Source organism: Ambystoma mexicanum, chromosome 1q (assembly GCF_040938575.1).
Source record: "Ambystoma mexicanum isolate Mex_15411 chromosome 1q, UKY_AmexF1_1, whole genome shotgun sequence".
Taxonomy (NCBI): domain Eukaryota; kingdom Metazoa; phylum Chordata; class Amphibia; order Caudata; family Ambystomatidae; genus Ambystoma; species Ambystoma mexicanum.
The window spans coordinates 1,472,668,283-1,472,693,869 of NC_090922.1; the positions used below are offsets into that span (position 1 = coordinate 1,472,668,283).

General features: G+C 46.0%; 1 protein-coding gene across 2 annotated transcripts in view; it reads left to right on the top strand.

Annotated features, from left to right (window-relative positions):
- The window catches only part of LOC138549874 (peroxiredoxin-2-like), a 1,255,072-nt gene that overhangs the window by 979,226 nt on the left and 250,259 nt on the right, over nt 1-25,587 (top strand). The window contains exon 7 of one of the 2 annotated variants that reach the window (XM_069642370.1): nt 9,404-9,570. The exons of the other annotated variant lie outside the window; for it this stretch is intronic. Within the exon in view, the coding sequence (XP_069498471.1) occupies nt 9,404-9,440 (37 nt within the window). The 3' untranslated portion in view covers nt 9,441-9,570. Of the gene's footprint in view, nt 1-9,403; nt 9,571-25,587 lie in introns of those variants that run through there. 2 annotated transcript variants of the gene reach the window in all.

The following is a 25,587-nucleotide window of genomic DNA, read 5'->3' on the forward strand; positions in this document are numbered from 1 at the left end:
GATGCAGGGTCCCAATCAAAGCCCATAATATAGTCATCTCCTCAGTTTTTCCTTGATGTCTGCAACTACTTGGACAGGACAGCGGCTTCATGGAACAGAGACAAACTTCCAGAAGGGTGGGATGCTGTATCTGCTGTGGAGAGACACTGAGGGGAAGTATGGAAGAAGAGAATTTCCTCATGAGAAGAGAGACTATAACTAACCATTCAAAGTATGTGTAAAGAAAGTCTTGCCTGAGTGGAGAGATGAGGCAAAGCAGCATCAGAAGGGAAGAGGGGCATTCCTGTCTGAGCCAAGAGAAACTGACAAGCGATATGAGGTGGATGGAGACAGATTCCTACGTGGATCTCGAGACTGTCTGGGTGTCACCTAAATTAACTACGCGTATGACACCCAGATACTCATTCCTATCACGGGTGATCACACTGTAGACTCAAAAGCCTTAAACAAGGTTTATCAGGTCTGCCAGGGATGGTTCAACACGAGCTCTGTCTTAATGATGACAAGACTGAGCTCCTCATTCTGGGCTCCCCTAACCGACTCAATAAACTTAACCACTAGTTCAGCTTTTTCATCATTGATGGCAACACTATCAAGGTCACCAATGTCACCAAAACTCTAGGCATCTATCTTGATTCCTCCCTATCCCTCGCGAGACAAACCAATGCTGTTACCTCAGCATCTGCTTACACATGTAAGCTCATCACAGCCTGCCGCCCATTTCTCATGACTCCCAATTGCATTATCCTTGCTAGAACACTAGTTATGGCTAAATTAGACTACTGCAACACCCTGTATCTAGGCACTAGCCAGTGTAATCTTTGCAAACTTCAGGTCTCCCAAAATAACGCCATTGGGGCTGCCTTGAACATCCGTAAAAACCAACACATATCCGATACCCGACACAAACTGAATTGGCTCTCTGTGGCACATCGAGTCTCTCTCAAATCCTTGGCCCTCACACATACATTTTTGGCTAGCAAAGCCCCTCAATACCTGGCCTGTCAGTTCACTCAGCACACGTCTACCCAACCTCAAAGAACAGCTCAAGCGCACTGCCTATCCATGCCGAGATTTAAACTACAGAAATCTGGGGGTGCTAGCTTCCCGTATCTTGCTTTCAAACTTTGGAACTCACTACCCACCACACTTAGATTAGAACCTTCCTTCCATGCCTTAAAGTGCAAAGCCAAAATATGGCTCTCTTCTCAAGACTCACACAACTCACTACGTCAACCTTAGGATTCCTCATCCCATCTCTTCTGTCTGCTCTTCCTGCCTGAGTTTCTTATGCAACTATGTACTGTAAACTTAACCTGTAAATTGGTTTTGTAAATTCTCTTCACTGCATACCTTGCCTTGTAACTGTATATATATGTTGTTCATGTAATCTTAGATATGCGCCCAGATGCCTTTGGGCCAGGCGCGCTATACAAACAAAGAAATACAAATACTGTGAGTAATAGTCCCTGGAGCAAAATCAAAAGGAATTTACTACCAAAGCCTTTTTGGAGGAAATGATGGTGCTCCTTAACAATACTGCAGATGCATTCTAGAGGGACTCACAGCTGTATGTTGGATACTGAGGCAGAAACAAGGGGAGATAACTAAAGAAAGGTGGAAAAGAAGAGTGACCAATGGCTCAGGGAAGGAGGCCCAGAGGAACAAGAGAGTGTTCAGGCTGTAGAGCAAAACTAGATTCCCTTGAATGAACTAGGAAAACAAGTGAGAACACTGGGCAGGGAAATGCAACAGGAAGTAATGACAGCAAAAAGGAAGCCAGAGAGCATTCTGGAACTTGTAGCAGGGTTTCCAAAATTGATATCAGAAGCCAATGAGGACTGTGGCAAGGAAGGTATGCCAATGGTGCATCAAGTGTTCAACAGTGCAATTGAAGATTGGGATCAAAAGAGAAAAAACCTACTGCATACTGGAACTTGGAATGAAGGTTCACAATCATACACCAGAGCACTGAGATCTAAAACTGAAGTGAAAGTTTTCAAATGTACAACAGATCAATTGAATATTGTGAACAAAAGAGAGAACACTCATGGTATTCTGGAAATGGAAGTGAAAGTTACCAAATCTATAATAGGGGAATTGGACATTATGATTCAAAGCTAGAAACCTACTGTTCACAGCATCCGGGAGTGACAGAGATCCCAACGATCCACCAGTGTAATTGAGCCTTTTACTTAAGAAGGAGAAAGACTATTTTGCTATATCGTACCATTAAACCTGGAGTGAAGGTTTCTAATGTAATTATACAAAAGAATAATAGTGTTCTAAAGGAAGAAGAACCATTGTATCCTCCTGGAACTCATACTTAAGATTCCTAAACAGATCAGAGAATTCACAAGAACTCCAAAATCAGGTTTCAAATGGATTGTGTCCTCCCACGTATTCCTCATCTTAGATATTCGCATCTTTCAGCTTGCTGCTTTGGAAATGTTTCACTAAAGGGCATTGTACTCGAGGTTGAGGCATCGAATTTCCCTCGAGGGCAGCCGTTGACCATCAACACCATCCGTAGTATAAAGGTCTCGAGTCGCGCCCGTTAGCCTCAGTTCTGTTTTTCCGATAGCTTGCTTCGTGACACGAGAACGGCGCCTCAATTCTTCAAACGATTATGTCTTCATCGTCGAATCTTTCCATGCCGAAAACTGGCTTAAAAAAATTTCAGAAGTGCAGGAAGAAAATGTCGATCACCGACCCCCATCGAAATTGTCTCTGGTGCTTCGGCCCTGACCATCGTGTTGACGATTGCGGTTCCTATCAGGCGATGACCAACAAGGCTCTGAAGGAACGTAGAGGTAAACTAGGGGGGAGGAATCCTTGAAGTCTTCTTCGAGAAAACTCAAGGGATCGAGGGAATCGGATGGGAAGTCTCGACATAGGTCGAAGAAATCGAGACCGAGAAGTCGCTCGAGGAAATCTTCCTCGTATTCGTCAAAATCTAAGAAGAGGCGACACTGATCTCGTTATTCCTCCTTCTCGTCGGCAGACACAAGAATAATCCCCTATCCTTCTAAACATGATTCCCCTGAGAAATGGGAGGCTTTCCGAACCTCCATGTTAAAGATTTTCGAGAATGCAGCCCAGACCCCCTCGAAAAAACCATGTGGAGACCATGGCCCTACTCACTCCAAAAGTGACAGAGGGAGGTCAAAGCCCAGACACGTGAGATCCGATGATAAATCATTGAGGGTTTCATCAGAGGATATTTCCCTGACACCTAGTAAAAAATCAGACCTACCGGTGTATAAATCGGAGGTAACGTTGGGCAAGATGGTGTTGTGAACCCCCCGCCATCGATATCCATGTCCAAGGCTACTTCGACACATCCTTCGAAGGCGCTCTCGAAGCCGACCTCGAAGATGACTTTGACGCCTCTCTCAACGGCGTCGAAGCCTCCTCTGACGTTATCGAAGCCAGCGTCGATGACCTTGATGCCTTCAATGCCATCATCAAGGCCATCGCTAATTCTGGTGCCAAAATCGACACCCTTGTCGGAGCCAAGAGCGATGCCGGTTGAAAAAGTGTTCCACCCACAGCCTAGACAGGATTTCTTCATATCAATGGGCCTCATTACGTGGTAGGCAGTAAGGGATTACTGGCACCGGTAAGGGTACCAGTGCCGGTAATCCCTTACCACCCTATCCCGAGGTCCCTTAGCAGGTTCCTTCCTTAATGGAAGGGACCTGCTAAGGGACTTCAAAGCTAATAACGGTACCGCAAATTGCGGTACTGTTATTAGCTCCTTCCCCATTCCCATTGAGCCCCATGGGGGCTCGAATTGGAATGCGGAATGGTTCCCGGAATGAGGACTTACCGGGTCCTCCAAGGTTGGAATGACCCAGTAAGTCCCTATTTCGGGAACCCGGACCCTGAATGCGGTAAGGGGGTAGACATGGCTCTAATAGCGCCATGACTACTGCCTACCGCGTAATGAGGCCCAATGTCTTCAATTTTTGAGGAACAATCCTCTGAGGAGGATGTTACTCTGGCTGGAGTAAAATTTGGGACTAGGGAGGTCCCAGAAGAATTAGTAGACCCTAATTTGAAAATGGCAGATTCATATGAATGCCTTCAGACGGCCAGTAGCCTGGATACCTCCCCTGAGGTAGAATTTGATAGGCCCGACTCTGCAGACCATGCAGATGCATGGTACAGAAACTTGATGAATAAAGTAATTAAATTCATGGGATGGAATGCAAATTCCATCCCCCAAATTCTGACCAGGATGACATGACAGACATCCTTAATGAAGGCCCTAAAAAGGACCCTGTCCTCCCTTTTCATAGGGCATTGCAAAAAAGGGTTATGGCCACATGGGAGACCCCAGATTCTGGCCCTGCCACAAATAAGTAGTTTGTGGGGAAGTATAGGCTTTCCTCAACTGACCCTGAATATCAATCACAACATCCGTCGCTGGAGAATTTAGTGGTGCAGGCGGCCACATCTATGAGACAATCAGCCTACCCTTCGATCCCCCCGGATAGGGACGACAAAAGGATTGATGCCTTGGCCCGGAAAGCTTTTTCTTCGGGCTGTATGGCCTTAAAATCCACAAATGTGACTTGCACTCTTGCAAGGTTCACATACACCCTGTGGGATTGTATGACGGCACCAGTTTAACACATCCCTGAGGGTGAGGAACGGCATGGTTTTCTTGCAATTGTCAGATATGGAAAGGAGGCTATGGGAGAATGCCTCTAATCAGGGCTGGACACTACTGATAGCATAAGCAGGTCCATGGCGTCTAGCACAGTCCTGCACAGATTTGCATGGCTGAGAAAATCGGGTTTTGCACCGGATGTTCATCCCAAAGAAGGACGGAGGATTGAGACCCATTTTGGACTTAAAAAACTTGAACAAGTTCCTCAGGAAGGACAAGTTCAAAATGTTAGCCCTTTCTCAGATCCTTCAGGCTCCCCAACTCCAAGACTGGTTGGTATCATTGGAGCTTCAGGATGCTTACTTTCATGCGCCTATCCATCTCAAGAACAGGAAGTACCTGAGGTTCGCGATTGGCGATTGGCGAGTTTCAAGTTCTGCCATTCGGGTTGCCCTCCGCCCGAAGGTTTTCACCAAGCTGATGGCAGTGTTGGCAGTGAGTCTCAGGAGAGGGGAGATTCACCTTTACCCTTACCTGGATGACTGGTTAATCAGGGCGGGTTCACCTGAACGAGCCCAGAAACATTTGACCATGACCTGCCACTTCTTCCACAGACTCGGCTTTTCCCACAATTTCAAAAAGTCACAAATGGTACCGCTCCAGAAGCTCCAATTCATTGGATCAGTCCTGGATACTTCCTCGGACAAAGCCTCCCCTCCCGAGGAGAGAGCTCATCACATTCTGCAGATGGTAACTAAGTTCCAGAACGCCCAGCGTCTACCGGCCTTCGATTTCCTCAAGTTGCTCGGTCTCATGGCATCCTGCTTTTTTCTGGTGCCAGAGGTCAGATTGAGGATGAGATCCCTTCAATGGGCCCTCAAAACTCAATATTCTCAATTTTTGTGGAATATGTCAGTTTTTTTGCAAGTTCCGGCCAGAGTGGCTCAAGATCTACTATGGTGGGCTTGCAAGTGCAATATCCTCAAAGGAGAATCTTTTGGCAACCATGGCCGGAGATAATAGTAGTGACAGACGCCTCACTCATGGGCTGGGGGGCCCACACCAATGATCTGACAATCAGCGGTCGTTGGTCTCCATCAGAGTCCAAACTGCACATCAACCTTTTGGATCTGAGGGCAATAATTCTAGCTCTGAAAGCCTTCCTGCCCTCTGTAGAGGGAAAGAATGTCCTGATAATGACGGACAATACAGTGGCCATGTACTGCCTCAACAAGAGAGGAGGTGTAGGATCACTTCCACTATGCAGGGAAGCAATGCAGCTCTGGTTCTGGGCAATACAAGAAGGAATCTCTCAGTCAGCAGTTCACCTAGCAAGAGAGCAGAACACAGCGGCGGATGGTCTGAGCAGGCAGAGAACAGTGTCCCACGAGTGGGAACTAGCCCAGGATGACTTCTGGAGATCTTTGCCCTTTGGGGATCTTTTTGCGACCAGGATCAACCGAAAGTGCATTCAGTGCTGCTCAATGGAATTTCCCCCAAGAGGAGCTCTAGGAGACATGTTTGTGGTGGACTGTTAGTTTCCGCTGCTATACGCGTTTCCTCCAGTCCCTGTGATTCCTCAAGTAATCAGGAGGTTTAGAAAGTTCAGTAAAACCATGATCCTAATTGCCCCGGATTGGGCCAGGAGGATGTTGTACTCAGACCTTCTAGACATTTCCATCTGCCCTCTTAATACATCATTAATACTCCATTCCTTTGTAACACTGCTATGGTACTCTCTTTCCTGTTACATTTGGCCAATTTGGGGCTCCAACTTGGTACTATAAAGGGGTACTTAGCGGTGCTTTCTATTTTTAAGCGCACCTCAGAAGAGGTTTTCTATTTTAAAATGCCCTTGATTATCCAATTCCTGAAAGGGCTGACAAATGTGTACCCTCTGACACCTTTTTCAGGTATCCATCTGGGAAGTAAACTTAGTCTTAAAGTTTCTTACATGTATACCTTTTGAACCACTACATTCTTGCCCGTTAAGGCTTCTTACTTTGAAAACAATTCTGCTAGTGGCAATTACATCAGCCCGCAGGGTGAGTGAGTTGCAGGCGCTCTCTTGTAAGCCTCCTCACACCATTCTCCATAAGGATAAGGTTATCCTTAGAGTCTAACCCTCTTTCTTACAGAAAATAGTCTCTGACTTCCACCTGTCAAAGAAAATTACTTTACCTTCTTTCTACCCTCCTCCACATGCAAGTAAGGAGGAAGGAAATTAAACAGACTGGACTCAAAAAGGGCTAAATTCCGACCAACTTTTTGTCAGATATACCGGGCACAAATTGGGCCTAGCGTTATCAAAACAAAAGCTATCCAGATGGATAATCTTAGCTATCTCTGAATGTAAATTGGCTGGAAAAGAGCCCCCAGATGGACTAAGGCACATTGAACTAGGGGCATGGCAACTTCAGAGGGGTGTCCCAGTGCAGGACATTTGTGCAGCGGCCACTTGGTCGTCCATACATATCTTCGTGAAACATTATTGGACTCATCATCATTTCAATGGGGTCTTTTTGCTAAAGCAGTCATACACACTGTGCATGACTGACTTTTTCTATCTAATACTCTCTTCTCCAAATTCAGACTGCTAAGGGAGCCTATCTAAGATGAGGAATACTTGGGAGGACACAATCCATTCGAAGAACAAGTTACTTACCAACTGTAACATTCTTTCGATTGGATGTTCCTCCCATGTATTCCTCATCAACCCTCCCAGCCTAACCCACCATGTAGTTTACGCCAGTTGCACTCAAAACTCCTTCAGAGCCAAAGGTCAATAAAGCCTGGTCAGCTGGTGAGTTAATAATAAATCATAAAAACAGAACTGAGGCTAACAGGCACGGCTCTAGCCCTTTATACTAAGGATGGGGTTGATGATCGATGGCTGCCCTCAAGGGACATTCGGCGCCTCGGCCTCGTGCATAGCGCTCGCTAGTGAAATATTTCTGATGCAGCAAGCTGGAACATACGAATATCTAAGATGAGGAATACGTGGGAGGAACATCCAATCGAAAGAACGTTACAGTTGGTAAGTAACTTGTTCATCTGTGAGCATCCTGACCACTGTCCTAAAAGAGATAAAAATAGAAGAATTTTCTAAATTGAATTTCAAAGCTTATGACTCTTGTTTTATAGGAAACGGCCAGTGTCTAAGGAAAAATCTGTACAGTGGTGGGAAGTAAACCAAGGGGGTATAAAGCAGACCACACTGCAGCAGACTCCACACTGGGTCTCTATCTTTCCTATACGCAAATCTCCATATTCCCCTGCTCACCTGCCCCCTACTCCTCCCACTAAGGTCCCAATGCTGACCACCTTCCTCCATCTTTCTTCCAAACCTCTTACCTCTTACCACAGGTCAGTAAACTGGACTCTCCGGCAAGCATTTCAGACTGCTAGGATTATGTCAGACAAAAGCTGTGATCCCATCTCTGAGTTCTGGCTAAGCTTGTTGCTTCATCCTAATTCTCAACAGCATGGCCACCTTGACTAGACAAGAACAGTGAGGCTCAATTTGCATGTGTTTTGTTCATGCTCCTCCAAGCTGTAAGTGTGGGAGAACAGCCTCCTGGTAGGCATTTTAGTGCCACTCCCTAAACAAGAGTGACTAAAAGGTGGACAGTAAATAGCAAAACCACACAGGATTTGAGAGCATCAAAGTCGTCTATATCATAGCCATTAAATCAGAGAGTTTTTTTTATCATTAATACATTTCCCAACAAGCAATAACAGGTCACTACGACTCATCAAAATATATTAGCATTTAAAAAAACACTTGAATATCACGGGCAGAGGGCTGTAAATGAGTTTCCGGATCACCTTTAAGTAATTTCTAAAAATTAGTGGTAATTTGTGCTTTTAAGTATTACCGTTGGACAGTGCTTTTATAGACTACACAGAAGGTATGGGGCGGATTATTTCCTAATGAAATATTTATTTTAAATTACTTAATAATGCAATGTAGTACAGGTTAGGACTAAACCTTCATCCAAACATCAGATGATTTAAAGAACTTAAAGGCGTCACAATTCTCTCTGTCTGTCTCTATGTCTCTCTTTCTCTTTGTTTCACTATCTCTCACACAATTTGCCTCTCTTTCATATCCTTATCACTTCCTTCTTTGATTTCTCTCCTCCGTTAGACCTCCTTTACCCATCTCTTTGTTTTTCCCTCTATAGCTTCATTTCGTTTCCTCTTCTCTCTCGTATGTTCTCACTATCTGGATTTCTTTTTGACTCTTCTCTCTGTTCTACTCCCTCATTATCCTACTCCAGCACAAACAGCGGCTGAACCTCACTTGTTCTCTGGCCCCAAGAGAAGTGCAGCAAATCCATTACTTTCAAACTTCAAATTGAGCACTAGTCGAGGGCTGGTGTCTGTCTCTTTGTACCTCTTTTCCTCTTCCCCAACTAGCTTTAGTAATTCTATGTGCCTTTCTTTATTTCACTCTCACTCCTTCTCTCCATTGCCCATGTCTTTTTACTTGTGTCCCTCTGTTTATTCTCACTCATTTGCTTCTCTCACTTCTCTCTTTTTCCTTGCCTCTCTTTCTAGCTCTCTGTCATGCATATTCTCCAACTCCATTCCCATCTTCTCCCCATCTCTCCCTATCTATCCTCTGTGTGTGCAGGTTTGGGTGAGATGCAACAGGATTCAGCTGCTCTTCCTACTTTCACTGTTTTAGCATTCCCCACTATCATGCAACTGCTGCTTACTATAAGTGAATACATTCAAGAAAGATGGGTGCCTAATGATAGGAACCTTGTTGTTTGTCAGGACAGTAAAGATGGAGGACCTGAGAACCCACAGTTGAGGAGAAGTTCTGCTGCTAATGGGTCCTGGACTGAACCAGGCTGGATAAAGTCTTTCTAAAGAGATATCCTCGAACAGTCGTGGTCAAGTTATTAGTAAGAATAAACCAATAAAAGCATGTGATAAGATTGTAATGTCTCCTGTAATTTTCTGTTCTGATGGTGCTGCATTGCGCTCACTCTCTGCACTCTCTTTTAAGTGGCTTTCCTCTTATTTTCTCCCTTGTTTAGCCCTATCCCTCTCTCCAGCTTCTCCTGCCCCTTCTCTCCATTAGTTTCTCTCTCTTCTCTCTCTCTCGTATTCCCTCTATATATCTCTCATATTCTCTATATTACTCTGTCCTTCTGAGCCCTCTCACTTATTCTCTTTTTCCTTGCTTTTCTTTCCTCTTCCTTTCACTCTACTCAATTATTTCTCTATTGATCTGTCCCATGGCCCTGTAAACCTTCTCTTTCTCTCCATCATGCTCTTCTTAGATATTCCTTGATCTCTCTTATTCCTTTGTTATGATACAGATCCCTATTTCTCTGGCTCTTTATCCCCAACATTTCAGTCCTCTGCTCTAGCTCACCTGTTCCCCCCGCTTATTTTACTCTTCCTCCTCTGCCTGTTTTTTGGTGTGTCTGTCTCTCTGCACCCCTCTCTTTTAGATCTGTGTGTCTCCACTTACCCATCACCTCTTTATGCCTCTCAACACTCATCACTTCTTGATATTTCTCCCTCTTCTTACTCACTCCTTCTCTGTTTAATTCCCCCTATGTTCCTTTTGCTCTTCTGTATTAATTCTTTTTCCCTCACACGTTCTCTCTTGCGATCTGTCTTTCTCTCACCTCACTCGCTTACTCTGTCTCTTGTCTACTTATCTTTCTCTCAACCTCCCTGTATATCCACATATTTTCCTTTTTTCTCTAGAGCCAGTTCCGTTCCCATCATTACACGTTGTCTTTTCCTCCTCTCATTTATGTATGGATCCTTGCAGCTTATACATTTTTATCTGCCACATTCAAGCAGAAATATCAGACTGAACAGCTGATAAAGAAATTAAATAGCAACATTATTTTGGCTTATACTAAAAAAACAGAGAGATGGTAATACTAGCCCAGGCAGCAGCTTATCATATGGACAGTAATGCTGCTGCTGACAGAACTGAATCCGTCTAAGGAAGCCAGGGGCGTCTCATACAAATCCTCCACCTATCAATATTCCCCATGTTTGAAGGTTATGTTTTCTTCAACCTCCCTGTGTGCCAGTTTGTCTGCAAGTGATAATTGTTAAATAATTGTACTCTTTCATTTAGATTGGTGCATACAATGTTCCTGATTATTGAACTCGAATTCTGAATCACGAATAGACACAAGAAACGTATGGCACAGAGTAAATCTATGGTACAACATTATACAAAATAGTTTGGGCAAGTTTTCTGAATAAAGGAAATCTGCTACTGGGTGTAAAATTAGCAAAATGAGTCAATTAATCTACCAGGAAGATTACAGGGTTATCCTTTTATCATTTTAGGCCACCAAATGCAGCTCTAACATTTTAAAATGTTCCTGCGTGGCATGCCACTGCACATCTAATACAATGGGATGAAGTAGTGCATCGGTTCTGATTAAGCCAATTATTATTGATGGGTATGTATTTTGAACTTTAATTTTTCCAGTTTTATCTTCTTTTGTAATTCGTTTTGTGAATCAGTAAACGATAACAAAGTCATGATCAGAAAAGTTCTGATGCGCACATTGAAAAGAACCTTAAGTCCGGTGAACTCTAAGGGGCATTTATTATCTTTCAGTTAGTTTTACTTAAAAGGTATCAGTTTTCACATGAAATAGGATATCACGGTGACAGGATGTTGTTGGGAAAGTATTGTTCCCAACGGATATCCTGATTTAGAAAATACATTATAGTGCTTGTAGTACACATTGGGCCTCATTCCGAGTTGGGCGGTAGGGGATACCGGGCACCGGTAAGGGTCGGACCACACGTCCCTTACGGGTCCCATTAGGGGCACCAGGCTGCTAATAGCGCCTTCCCCATTCCCATTGAGCCCTATGGTGGCTCAAAAGGGAGTGGGGAATGGTTGGTGCAATGGGGACTTACCGGTCCCGCCAGGGTCGGACTAGACCGGTAAATCCCCATTGCACCAAACCGGACATGGGGCCTCATTACGACCCTGGCGGAAAGTGACTGACCGGACCGCAACAGCGTAAATAGCGTTTCCGCCATTGCACGAAGGAGCAAAGTGCGGCTAATCACGACCCATCGGGCACGAGCATTACGCCATGGCGGAATCCGAAAGGCTGCGATGGCGGAAATGACCCCAAAACGGCCCTTACCGCCGCCGTACGCTGCACCAGGTGCAATACCGCCACCCATCTTAGCGGTCACCGTAATGAGCGGTCACCGTAACGAGCGGGCACCGCAAATTACGGCCACCGTAAATATACGGAAACGGAAGTAAAAGCATGTGGCCGGAACGGGAAACAGCACGCCGCACAACTATAAAAACCGAATCCCAACACAACCATTAAAAATCCGACCCTGACACACATCCCAACCCGTTAGCAACCCCAGTTAAAAAAATAAATATGGGAAAGGTAGCCAAGAAAGCGTGTGACCGCAAGCGGCAGGTACACTTCTCCCGAGAGGAACTGACCGTGCTCACCGAGACCCTCCAGGAAAATGCCGCCGTCGTCTTCTCCAGTCAAATGACCAGGACGGCCCTTGCCAACAAGAAGGCCATATGGGCCCTGGTGGCACAGCGCGTAAGTGCGGTGGGGACAACACCCCGCACGCCACAGCAATGTCGCAAGCGGTGGGACGACCTGCGGATCCGCGTACGCAGCATACTTTCTGCGAACAGGAACATCGCCACAGCTACCGGGGGGGGTTCAGAGTCGCCCATCAAGTTGACCCCCTGGGAGGATATCTGCGCCTCCACCATAGGAATGGAGAGCATAGAGGGAGTCGGAGGGATGGAGAAAGGAGTGCCGACATCCGGAGAATCAGGTAGGTTGGCCAAGAGAAACAATGCGAAATCCACAAACCACGAACATGTGCAGTACCATGTGACCCCATAGTGCAATACATACTTTGCCCTGACAGCGCCCTCTAAAAGTCAGAATGAATAAACAAATCAATCAAGATGCCATAAACAACCCCTACATGTGCAGCATGCACCCCCTAACTGCAGGCAGCCAAATGAATGCATCCTCAATCCACACGAAAATGAGACCACCTCCAAGGCCCAGTCCCAAATCAGCCTCATGTACCACCCCAATGCATTTGATACGTTGCCATTCCAAATCCGACAGACCCATAACTAACGCTCGCCCCTCTTTACTCCACCACAGGGTCCGATACCAACGACGAGCTGCAGGACACCCCTACCAGCACGCCTGCAAAGAGGGCCAGGACCAACGTCCCAAGAGCCTCCACCTCAGGTGCAAGGATCAAGACACGGCAGCAGCAGGAATCAAGTGGCAGCACACTGGAGGGGACTGCAACAGGCACCCCAGCAGCCAGCAAGTCCACAACCCCAGCACCACAGGTCCCCCCAAAGAACGTATCTGATGGCACTGCCTCTGGTGGTAGCAGCACCATAGGTGACACAGCTGTCATGCCAGCATGCTCCGACACGGAAAACAGTGCTGGCGACGTAGGTACCATCCATGACCTTTCCCAATCCCCCTGCATGTCCCATCCCCTACACCATGACGAAACCACGCAGGGGCACCCTGAAGACGACGACTGGCCAACCCCCACAAGTCCTGTGCCAAGGCAACATGTGTTGAGCAGCCCCCCTGTCACACCACCGCAAATGTCCATGGCCCAGCAGAGGCAACAGTCCCTCGACCTGCTGATCGAGCAACAGCAGGAAGTGTCCACGCTACTCAAGGACCATGCAAATGAATGCGGGGGTTCCAGGGCAGCCATGGAAACATCCACCGAGACACTCAGGGCACAAATAGAGAAAAGTAGTGAGAGCCTCAGGGGAGAAATGGAGAAAAGCACCGAGAGCCTGAGAGCACAAATGGAGAAAAGCACCGAGAGCCTGAGAGCACAAATGGAGAAAAGCACCGAGAGCCTGAGGGGGGAACTGCATGCGACGTCCAAAGACGTTTGTGCTGAACTTGCTGCTGTGCGCCGTGTGCTCTCGGAGCTCTCACAAACCCTCAGAGACATGCATGGACGCGAGCAGGCAGAGACATCATCCGTGGCAAGTTCCGTCCAGGGCAGCCCCCAACGCAGATCTGGCAGGAACCTGCGCTCCACGGGCAGGGGTGCCCCTGATACCCGTAGAGGGGGCTTGCAATAGCGTCCAACCACGGACAGCATGCATATTTGGACACTGGTGTTGGGGGGGGAGGTAGTAGGGTGGAGGGGGTGTGTTGGGCTTCACTGGGTGGCGGGTCCATAGGGTGTATAAATCAAATCACATCAACAATACAGCATCTCATTATCATCCAATGACATGTGTGGACATTGATATTTGCGTACGAGGCCTTCATAGGCGTACAGTCCACAATGTGCCTGTACTACACACACACAGTGCCACAGGTCCCCTTTCCGTGTAATAGGCACCATGCGTGGTTGCTAGAAGCATGCATCTATGATGCTCTGTCGGATTGCACGTGCATCCTGTGCCTCATGGACTCCTTGAGGTGCCTCCACATCCCCACCCTCATCATCATCATCATCTTCAGGTGCATGCAGTACAGCGTCAGGGGGCATGGGCACATTCCTACGTATGCACATGTTGTGCAGCATGACACATGCCATGACCATCTTAGAAACCTTCTCATGGCTGTACATGAGTGCCCCGCCAGACCTGCTGAGGCTGCGGAAACGAGCCTTCAGTAGGCCGAATGCCTGTTCAATGACCACACGGGTACGTGAGTGGGCATGGTTGTAGTCCTCCTCATGCTCGTTCTGTGGGTTCCGGATTGGTGTAAGGAGCCATCTCTTCAGTGGATACCCGGCATCACCTGTATGAGACGAATAAAGGGTGTCAGTGGAATGATAGTGCTAAGTAGCCCCCCCCCCCTCCTGCAAGGTCATTGACGCATCAAATGGGCCACGATGTCATGCATGGAATGAGACTCACCGAGTAGCCAGGATCTGTGCCCTGCGTGTCGCTCCATGTAGCGTGGTATTCTTGTGTTCCTCAGGACCATAGAATCATGGGTAGATCCTGGAAATCTGGCACAACAATGCGTAAAGATCTTGTTGGAGTCACACACCATTTGCACATTGATTGAATGAAATTGTTTCCGGTTGCGGTACTGGACCTCCATGGCATGTGGGACAACCAATTCAACATGGGTGCAGTCGATGGCACCAATGCAACCCGGGATGCCGCCAAGTGCATGGAATCCCACTTTTGCGTTGGTAATCTCCTGGTATGTGCGTGGTAGTGTGATGTGGTCGTCGGCGTGCTTCAGGAGGGCATCGTGCACTTGGAAGAGTGTCCGTGAGAACAGTGGCTGTGAAATGCCATGCAACTGTCCCACTGTGTGCTGGTAGGTGCCTGTGGCCAGGAAGTGGAGTGCAGACACCACCTTCAGTAGGGGTGGGATGGCGGTTGGGCTATCTATCATGCTCACGAGGTCAGCATGTGTCATGTCCACAATGGCGATTATGGTGTCCCGGTCCAAACGGTAGAGGGTGTGGATCTGCTCAGCAGTGAGGTTGAACGGATCGGCTCGGAGGCGTGGGATTGCGGGCCGCCTGCGTGGTGGTAGTGGCAGTGCTTGTGGGCCTTGCTGACCCTGCCTTGCCCTCCTCCTCCTCCTTCTCCTCCGTCTCCCCTGTGCGCCCGGTTGTTGTACCTGTTGTTGTTCGTCGTCTTCTTGTAGTTGTAGCACTTGCAGTGCTATCTGGTCCCCCAGGCCCAACATCGCTAGTCCTGCCGGTAGCATTTTGGAGTGGGAGTGGTTGTGGGAGGGGTTTGGGTCTGCTATATATGTGCTGCCGGCCTGTATGGCCTCCACCTGTGCTGATTGAATGATTCTGTGGCAGATGCTATCCCTTCTGGCCGAGCACGTCCCGCACGTAAGGCTGCATTTGGCCGCATGGCATCTTGGGATTGGAATCATGTATCAAATCCCGATGGCAGTGTGATGTACTTTGATTGATTTTCATGCTATGCTCCCATTGTTACACATGCTATGATTGCAGCCGCTTACATACCTGTGAAGAGTCAGTGGTATGTAGGGCTCGATCGATGGCCGACCCTCATGCAGCACAGTAACGTACTTCACCGACGGGCGTGGCGTCCCATTTGTGATTGCAGCCAGTTAGCATTATGACACACAGCCGCACTACATTGATGTAATTGTGAATGCAAGCGTTCACAGTAGCCTTTTCGACGTAATGTTGCAAGTGAGGAATTCGAAGGCCAGCATTTTTGGTTTTGAAGTAGCGGCGAGGATACGCCCACAGGTCTGGCTGGAAATGTAACGTTCTATTGTAGAATGTCCTTGGGACATGGCCCATAACGAGCAGGCAATGAATGATATGAATTGAATGGGATGCGCAATAGCGTAGTGGACGATAAGGCAGGACGTTCCCAAATCCATCTTGCTTCACAACACTACAGATCCGGCCAGGGGCACAGTGGTTTTTGCAGACTGCATTACGCACAGACGCGATGGAAGTTTCACATATAATGTGAGTGAATATTCATGCGTTTTCATTGCGGGATGAGGGAATGATGAATGGATGCATGGACTGATGATTCCGTTTAGGGTCTGCCATGTACATGGGTTTTTTGATTCACTCCCCTTCCCCTGCGCTATGTGATGCAAGGCTGCCATAGTGGGACATACGTCTATCTGCCCTTGTCGGATCCTCCCTGTCTCGACGCGCCTTCATACACTTGTGTCTAGGCACGTTACTAATCCCATGTCATGGGTTCTATCTTGACGGACGCATGCACAGTAACCGACGTTGCCAATGGTGTATTTACCTCGATTGATTTCGTTATGATTCGATACTGATTTAGGGGTGTGTATATTCCTTTGGAGTGGGCTAGCATGCATATGGGTGTGGATTTGGTGTGTTGAATGAAGATTGTAATGCATCATGAGTCCCGTAATGCAATCGGTTAATTTGTGTTTCTTTTGGGTGACAGGTATCTCCTGCCCTATTGCAGATGCCATCTCTACGCCACTCCTCCAGATGGTTTTTACTCTCGACTCCTGCAGCTTCGGGTGAATCAGTGGAGCACCATTTCGATCTTATGGGACGATCGCCAATGGGCCACATGCCCTTACGCTGTACTGGTGGCTAGGTGCAACATTTCGGCCTTTCAGCTCGACTAGTGCCTGCCTCATGGGACGGACCTGCGGTTCTTGCCGCTTCCATGTTGCCTTTTGGAACGTTGATGTAGGCCCTGTGTGCCATGATGGTACAGGGCGTCACACAAGTGGAAGCTGGTCAATTATTGCAGATGCAGCCCTCGGTGATGATGGTTGTTTTGGTGTTATTTTGCGAATTGCTGTGGGGCCTTTGTCATTTGGATGTGCATTTAAATTGTATTCCGATATTTGTCGTGTTGCGTTGTTCTTTGCAGGTGATGTGGCGATTTTCGCTTTGTGGCGGTATGTATTGCGAGATGATCTGCATTGTGTTCCGCCTTCTGAGTTGAGTTGTGTGGTACAGTACTGGCCGCGTTTGCCTACGTAGCACAGTATGGTCACGGATAGGGGCTGCCATTGTGACTGTTTACATGATGTGCTGTTCAGGGGCGGGGGATTGGCTTTTGGCCGACTGGTGCCTGTCAGCCAGGTCGATTGGTGGAATGATGGGATGTTCCGAATGTGGCTGGTCACAGGTGACTGTGTTTGCGTGCGTTTGTTGGAGGGGGACTGGGGTCATGTCCATTGGAATAGCTTCTGTATTGATGCCATCTGTGCCCTGCAGCTCCCATCGGCCCCTCTTGGGATGAGCCTGGCTGCTCAGTCACTCTGCCAACTTGTGTGGTACATGCTTCTGCTGATGGTTGGTTTGTTTACTGGCAAGAGTACAGGGCTGGTGCAATCCCCCTCAGGATGCTGTTTTGGATGTTGCCTTGCGCTGGTGGCAAGCGATGGGGGACTACTGTTGTTTTGTGTCATGTGTTCTTGATTTTCATTTTGATGTATTGTACCTTCACATGCCTGTGCTGCATCAGTACGGCTATGGTGACATGCCGTACATGGATGCCCACTCACGGGGCGCTTTGAGCCCCTGCATGCTTTTCTACGTTGGCATGCATGGGTGAATTGTAGATTTCACTGGTTGCATAGTGTGGTTACATTGCGCCTGCCAGGAGTTGTGCAATGTGGCCAGGGAGTGGAGTACAGGCACTCAGTGGGCCATTTACGGTTGGTTCACGATGCCGTATTTCTCGCCATGGCGGAATGGTACTTTACGACGTGCTTGATGGCGTTCAGTACATGTCCGCTAGGGTCAGAATTCGCGTACCGTTGCGCCATGGCGGTGATTCCGGTTTTGCAAGGCGCGCGTGCGCGTACTTGGTGCAGTTAGCGTTGCCGTTCACTGCGGTGTCGCTAATGGCATCGTACTTTACGGTGACGGGTCATGATCGCAACGAGCGGTGTTCGATGGCGGTATTGCATTTCCGCCATCATTTTTCCATTTCCGCAAGGGTCGTAATGAGGCCCATGGTCACGGTATGGGAGGCAGCCATGGAGCTAATTGATCCATGGCTACCACCATACTCGTAATGACCTCATTGTTTATATCTGTACAAAAGATTTTCATTTGACTCTTCACATGTACAGTAAAAGCATCTCTCAAATATATCCACATAGTATTTCTAATATGTCTTCCTGTAAGATGGGCACGGGTAGTATAGCTCACTGGCAACACACTCATCTTGGAAGCAAGACGATGCAGAGCAAAGTAGGTTGGAACCCCGGTCTGTGCTTAGAAACTTCTTAGGTATTAAGCTTGTTATAAAAAAACAATTTTAAATTATTATAATTATAATCCCGTATTAAAGAAGAAACATTGGAGCAAATTAGGCATATCGACCAAATAACTAGAAAAAGTTCCCAAAATGAGTATTGATAAGATTACCAAGTTACATCCACCTTTTCAATAAACATGTGTTACATCTATGTTTATATACCATGTGGTCTAGAAACATAAATAGTTATTTGTTTATTTTAATGTTTACATTGGAACTACCCACAAATAATTTATATGTTGATCACATTACCGTACTTAATTGTATAAGAATTCTATGTTTATGTTGCTTTTTGAAAGATGACAACCCACTGAAATGCAGGTTTAAACCAAGTGGATGCAGAGAAAGAGGAATTACTCATGTTGCCATTTCCTCAGGAAATGTTTTGCTCTTTACAAACCCACCTTTCCCTGCATGCAGCCTTACCTTTCAAAAGGATAGAGGTACAGCAATATACATTTTCGGAAATATTTTCAACTTCACATTCATTTGTGTTGATTTAGCATGTTCCAGCTCATTTGAAAATCCAGTATTATTTGTGTGCTTTGGCTTTCTACAGAATCCTGACGAACTGGGGAATCTTGCATGAAATACCTCTTCAGTTCGCTTTTATATAAAATAGTGCACTATGTCATGAGAAGTTATTTTACATTGTAGGCATTAACATTACAAAACAATCTCAAAAGTTGTTTATAAACCCATTTAACCAGCATAACCACAAATCTATTTCTAAAACATGTACTACAATAAATGGTTAAGACATTAGATAGAAAGGGCTGATAAAACAAAATATTTTTTTTTTTAAAAAGGGGTGAGGGCGTTCAAATGGTTGTCCCAACGTTTGCGATGTCTGGTACAGTTTAGTTAAAAAAGCTAACGTTAAGCAATTCACTACATTTCCCCCCAATGTTCTCATTGTGTGTTAATCGGTTATTCCTCTTGTACATTGTTTTCTTGTACCTTGCTAATGTGTTCTTGGGTGACATGTAATTATAACTAATAAAATAATAACTAATGAAAAATAACAAATACAAAATAACTTATTCCAAAATAACTAATTTTTTTTTGTTTTGGGGGGCTTCTCCCAAACTCCCTCTTTTTTAAAATAAAAACCCCCACCACAAAAAACACTATTCCCTCTCACAACCCCATTTCTGGTCTTTTTCAAAATTAGTTATTTTGGAATTTGTTATTTTGGAATTTGTTATTTTTTCATTAGTTGTTTTGGATTTGATATAATCACTGCATACCATGTTCTTGTAATCCCTCTTCTACATTTGTTGTCCTGTTTGAGTGCCATGTTTTTAATATTTCATTTTTTGCTCATTTTCAGGCGTTATAGATACAGAGGTGGTGGGATGTATGCTGAAATTGGAAATGTAGTCAAATATAGCTAGAGTTGGCAAAAATGGTATTGAGACATCGGATACCAATGTTATATGGTCAAAGATAGCTTTCCAAAGGTCTGCCACTGTGCACTTTCCAGAACATGTGCCTCAGTGTAGCATTGTTTTCCATGCAAGACCAAGTGAAAGGGAGACCAGGAAGATTTTTGGCAGTGATTTTTTAAACAAGACACCTACATTATATAGTGATGCTTCGCATGGGAAAATCTCTGTGTCACTCAGAGATTATGCCCTGGCATGTTTTAGTAGCACCACACCTTTGGGAGTTACAAGGTGTATTATAAATTGATCAGTGGTCGAAGTCGGCAAGAGCGGTTGGGAGCAGTGCTCCTCTACTTTGAAAAAAAAGGTTTTAATGTTCCTATACTTTTATTTTTAAAAGAAAGAAACCATTCTGGAATGGTTTAGTCTTGCACTTCACTCGGCTGCACTGCACTGAACATTCCCATAAATAGAAGATGTGGTTGTTTGGGGCTTTGGATTGGGTGTGGGAAGGGGCGTGGTGATGGAGTTTGTGGGGAGTGGTGGCAGGCCAGCAGAGAACATAGTTCCACTACTTTCTTTTGTACTCTTCAAACACTTTTTACCTGAAGAGTCTTCCTAAAACCTTGCATGCTGTGGAACAAAAATGACTGTCAGTTTAAAATATGTAAGGGTCCTGTCTTTCAGTTCGAACTGGATATAGTTTCTCAGTAACGGTTAGGCAGATTAGATTGTGCCAGGCCAAGGGTGTTCAAAATCCCTCGCACTGGATCCGAAGGAGAGAGGAGTGTGATGAATACTACGGAGACCTCACAGAATCCCAGCCTGAAGTCTCCTCCCAGGTGGCCAGGGGAAGGCAGCCGCTACCTGATCCTAACCCTGAGGGTGGTATTAGCCGGGTGGATCACCTAGGAGGAGAAGGCCCCCAAGGGGATAAGACTCTGTTAAGAGAGACACTGTATTCATCCTCTTTTGAGGGTGAGGTTTCTCTAATGCCTGAATGCCTAATGGCGAGTTGTCATAGTAAGGTTTCTGCTCCCAAAACTATCCAAAATGTCAGTTCGAAAATCTTTATTTATTTATTGGATATTTATAAGGCGCTTATACAACAAGACAGTGTTTCAAAGCACCACAAGGCACAAGGGAAGGGAACAAGGGAGCAAATAAACAATTACATTGGCAATGAATAAATAGAAAAGAACAGCGATCATACTAAGCCTTTTGACATTCGGCGCATGCAGTGAAGAAAAAAGGAAAAAAAGTGGGACGTGGGGTAGGGGTAAGTGCAATTAGGGTCCTCAAGGGGGAGGAAGTGCCAGAGGTGCCAGTCAGGGAGGCAATTCAGGTAAGAGCATGAGCGGAGACATCTGCGGCTGAGAGGGAGGTCTACTACCCAAAGGTAAGTGCAAAGAAGAAGTAAACCACCTGACAGGCGGGTGTGGGTCCAGAGGGCTGTGCAGGGGGGCTTGTGGGGGTCATTAGGCAGAAGGCCAGGACCCTATTGGACTCTTAAGGGTCCATGCCGCCAATCTCAGCGACAGAGGGGATGGTTAGCATGGGAGGGGGAGAGGGAAGGAGGAGGAGAAGAGAAAGGTCTTGAGTTGTTTGCGGAACTTGAGGTGGTCCGTATCAAGACGGAGTGAGAGCAGGAGGTTGTTCCATAGGAGGTAGCCAGCTGAGGAGCAAGATCAGCCCCCCTCTCTGCTTGGAGAAGCGTTTGATCAGCAGAGAGTTGGAGCCAGCAGATCGAAGGCATCTGGAAGGAGAGTATTTAGTGAGCGAGAGTTGCAAGTAGTGTGGTCCCAGGCCCCAGACAGCCTTGTGGATGATGCAAAGTGTCTTGAATTTGATCCTTGCAGCAACCGGAAGCAAGTGGAGAGATTTCATTGCTGGAGAGAATCGGTCCCAGGGCTTGAGGCCAAGTATAAGTCTTGCAGCCCTATTATGGATTAGTTGAAGAGGACGGAGCGAAGAAAGAGGCAGATTGAGGAAGAGGCTGTTATAGTGGTCTAGCCTAGAGAAAACCATAGCTCTAGAGACTTTGAGCTTCTGGGGTAAGGTGGGGTAAGGGCGAAAGCCCCTAAAGAGGTGAAGTTGAAAGTGGGCCTTCTTGGCAAGGTCCAAGATGTGAGGAGTAAAGAAAAGGGAGGAGTCGAAGATGACCCGAAGGTTTGGAGAGGGAGGTGAGCCCATAGAGGACGGCCAGAGTGCAGGAGGGGAACGGGGAGTGTGTGTCCCAATAGGGAAGATCTCCATCTTACTGGCATTAAGACAAAGATCATTGGAGGTGGTCCAAGACTGAATAGTAGACAAGCAGTCAGGGAGGATAGAGGAGGGAAAGGAAGAGGAAGAGGGGAGCTTGAAAAAGAGTTGTGTATCATCTGCGTAATACTGGAAAGAAGGCAGAGGTCAGGTGAGCAAGAGGTGCAAGGTAGATTGATTGATTGATTTAGAATGTATTATGCGCACATCCTCGCGGATCCAGGCCGAAACCTGCATCTTGGCGCAGATGTTAATTTACTAGCTCAGTTAGGAATATAATCACAGGGTTCTTGATTCATAAAAACAGATACATTTTCAGCTTTGACCGGAAGGCAGAATTCGGCTGGAAGTGAGTTGTAGAGGCAAGGACCTCTAATGGAGAAACAACAGTCCCCACTGGTGACGGGATGAGAAAAAGGAACAACCAGCAGGTTTTGAACAGCAGAGCGCAAATTTTGAGAAGGCTGATACAATTGGATTTTTGACACTCTTCCCTGGATACACTGGTAGATCAAGCACAGTGTTCTGAATTCGATTCTTTTTCTCTAAAGGGCAGCCAATGAGGGCTCCTTCATTATGAGGAAATGGGAGACCTTTTTGGTAGATTGATAATCAACCTAACAGAGTCATTCTGAGCTACCTGAAGATGATTTAATTGACTCTCTGCGGCACCTAACAAAAGAGTGTCGCAGTAATCAAGCCTCGAATGGAAGGGTGTAGTAGAAATAGGGCGGTTGTTGGCCAGACACCAGGGGTCAGCTGAAGGCTTTTTTAGGAGGGGGTGCACAAGGGAGTTCTTGAGAGAAGAGGGGAAAGAGCCAAATGCTAGGGATTGGCTGGAGAAGTCAGCAAGAGCTGGAGCAAGGGAGGAGATTTTGTCCTTAATGGTGCTGGAGGACAGGAGACACCTGTTTGGATGAAACCTTCATAGAGCAGACTACTCTAGAGATCTCATCCGTTGTGAAAATGAATAAAAACATTAGTGATTTCGAGTCCCATAATGTTCTTACTACTGACATGAGGAAGAGGGGCTCAGAGTTTCAGAACTGCAGTGTGCAGTTTAGTGGTTGTAATGACCCACACCTGAGTGGGACCTTAAAACATTTAAAGAGCCTTCAGGTGCGCGCCATTAGCAAGAAGCAGTAGTAGCAGCAGAAGCAGGAGGAAGAAGGAGTCACAGAGCCACTGCTGTGTTGCAAGCAGGAGGCCACATTAAGAGAGTGGAGGAAGTCGGGAATCCTGAATGCAGAGGACATGCATCGGGAGGAGGCGCTAAGTCTATCTGTCCTGTTGGAGAGAGAAGCTCTCCTGATCCTGCATCTTGCTTAGGCAGCTGGAGTCAATAAAGTGCACATGGAGCATAGAAAGCTCTCTTTTCAGGAGGCATAAGCAGCAGTAGTATTACCTGAGCTGTCAGTCACCTGGACCATCCCGACGACCGAAGAAACCAAAGCAGCAGGTCCAACGGAGATGCAAGGAAAGACAAGTGAGTTAGCCTTTGATAGGTATCACCGGAGCGCTCCAAAAGAGACTGCTGCCACAAAGTAAAGCTTTTGAATACCGAACTGTTGAATTAAAGCATTTTGGGTGCACCACCATGTTTAAGAGAGAACAAGTAAAAGAATATTGTAACAAGCATTGCCAAAGCAATAATTTAACAATATTCGAACAAAATGATTGTAATCTACAGAGAGTATACCTGTAAAAGAAGATTATAACCAGCATTGCTTAAGTCAAACGAAGGCAATTATAAATGAAAAGAGATACAATGTTCCTAATAATTGATATCTAAAAAAGAAACATTGTAAACTGCATTACCAACAGTTAATTGATGGTCTAGAAGGAAACGAGGATGGCAGGAGAGAAACGCTTCTGAAGTGAATCATAAAGAGTAAGAGAAATGTAATCTATGGCAAAGTAATCAGTGTGAGAGACATTGTCAATGTGTGCTGTATCCTTATGAAAGAAGTTATAAAACCCTCTGCTGTTATTGAAAGTCAAAAGACTTATCCAAGAAAAAGATTTTGATTTACTTTTCCTAATGAAGATTTAAGTGTGGAAAGTCTGAAGCAAACCTCACCCCAGAGTACTAGTAGTAGTAATAATAGGAGTTTTATCCTGGCAGGCGAGTATACCGTCAAAGGGACAATTAGTGGTTAGTCCTGGCAGGCGGGTGAACCAGGAAGAAGACAATTTGAAGTACTCCAATGTGGTAGGAGTTTGTGGTGAAAAGGAAGTGGCAAGGTCACTAAAATGTGTTATGATGAAATGTTGTAAAACCATCCTGATAAAACTGTGTTTAAAAAGTGATCCTAGACCTCCTGTCTTGTTGAGGCAGTACATGGCCACTGTATTGTCCGTCATTATCAGGACATTCTTTCCCTCTACGGAGGGCAGGAAGGCTTTCAGAGCTAGAATTATTGCCCTCAGCTCCAAAAGGTTGATGTGCAGTTTGGACTCTGATGGAGACCAACGACCGCTGATTGTCAGATTGCTTATGAAAAAGAAATGTGAACTGAGGAAACTTAATTGGTATTCAAAGAAGAGAATAATTATATTGAATACTGATTGATGTGCAAAGATAAAGTCTTTCTGATTGTCAAGCAGATGTTTGTGGAAACGTTGACATTTGTTTTGAAGAGTGTGGAAATCTGTTTGAAAATAAAACATTCCACTTGCCAAGTGAAGGACTTATGGAATGAATAGGAACTCTGTGTTAAACTTTGAGTGTGACTTGACTATTGAAAAGAACTTTCTTGATTTGCACTTTGGATTGAAATATTCTGCATTCTTTCTGGGGAAGAGGGCCTGACCCTGGTGACAAGGATACATGCTTATCACATTTCTGTTTGAATATAATTGTTATTTTGTGGAGTTTAAATAGCTATATAATCGCTGTATTATGTTGCTGTATGCATGAGTATGAGGGACAAAATCGAGGGATATTAAATCATTTTTCCTTTAGCCTTAGTTTTACAGGTAGGTAAGTCCTTGTTAGGTTAGGGATAGGTAGGCGTTTGTCTCACCCATATTATTTAATACAATGGCTACTTGTGAGAATACTCTATCTCCTTGCCTGTCCTGCATTTCTGACCCCTCACAGGAGATACAAAAGAGAGTGGGTGAGAGACGCTTCTACGCAGTATAGAGGTAGGACAAGGGAGACAGAGATCCTGAGGTGGATTAGGCAAGAGGCCCATGAAAAGCCTGTGACTGCAGGACTCCTTTTTATGGATTCTGCCACTGCAGAGAACGAGGGCCCCCACTTGTGCTTCTAAACCAATGCTGTGTGGCCTAATTAACCATGGAGAGCCTTCCTAGAGAGAGATGGACAGCGCTTAGATCTAACTGAACCTCTGGAGGAGGTGGGGGCACCATGGTTGGTCAGGGAGAGAATGGCAGGACATGCGACAAATGTTATATAAATGTGAGAAAGGACAGGACAAATGACGTAAGTAAGCAAGATGTGAGAACCTTGGTCACCCCTTGGTCAATGCTCTCAGCTGCCAAATGGATTCCAC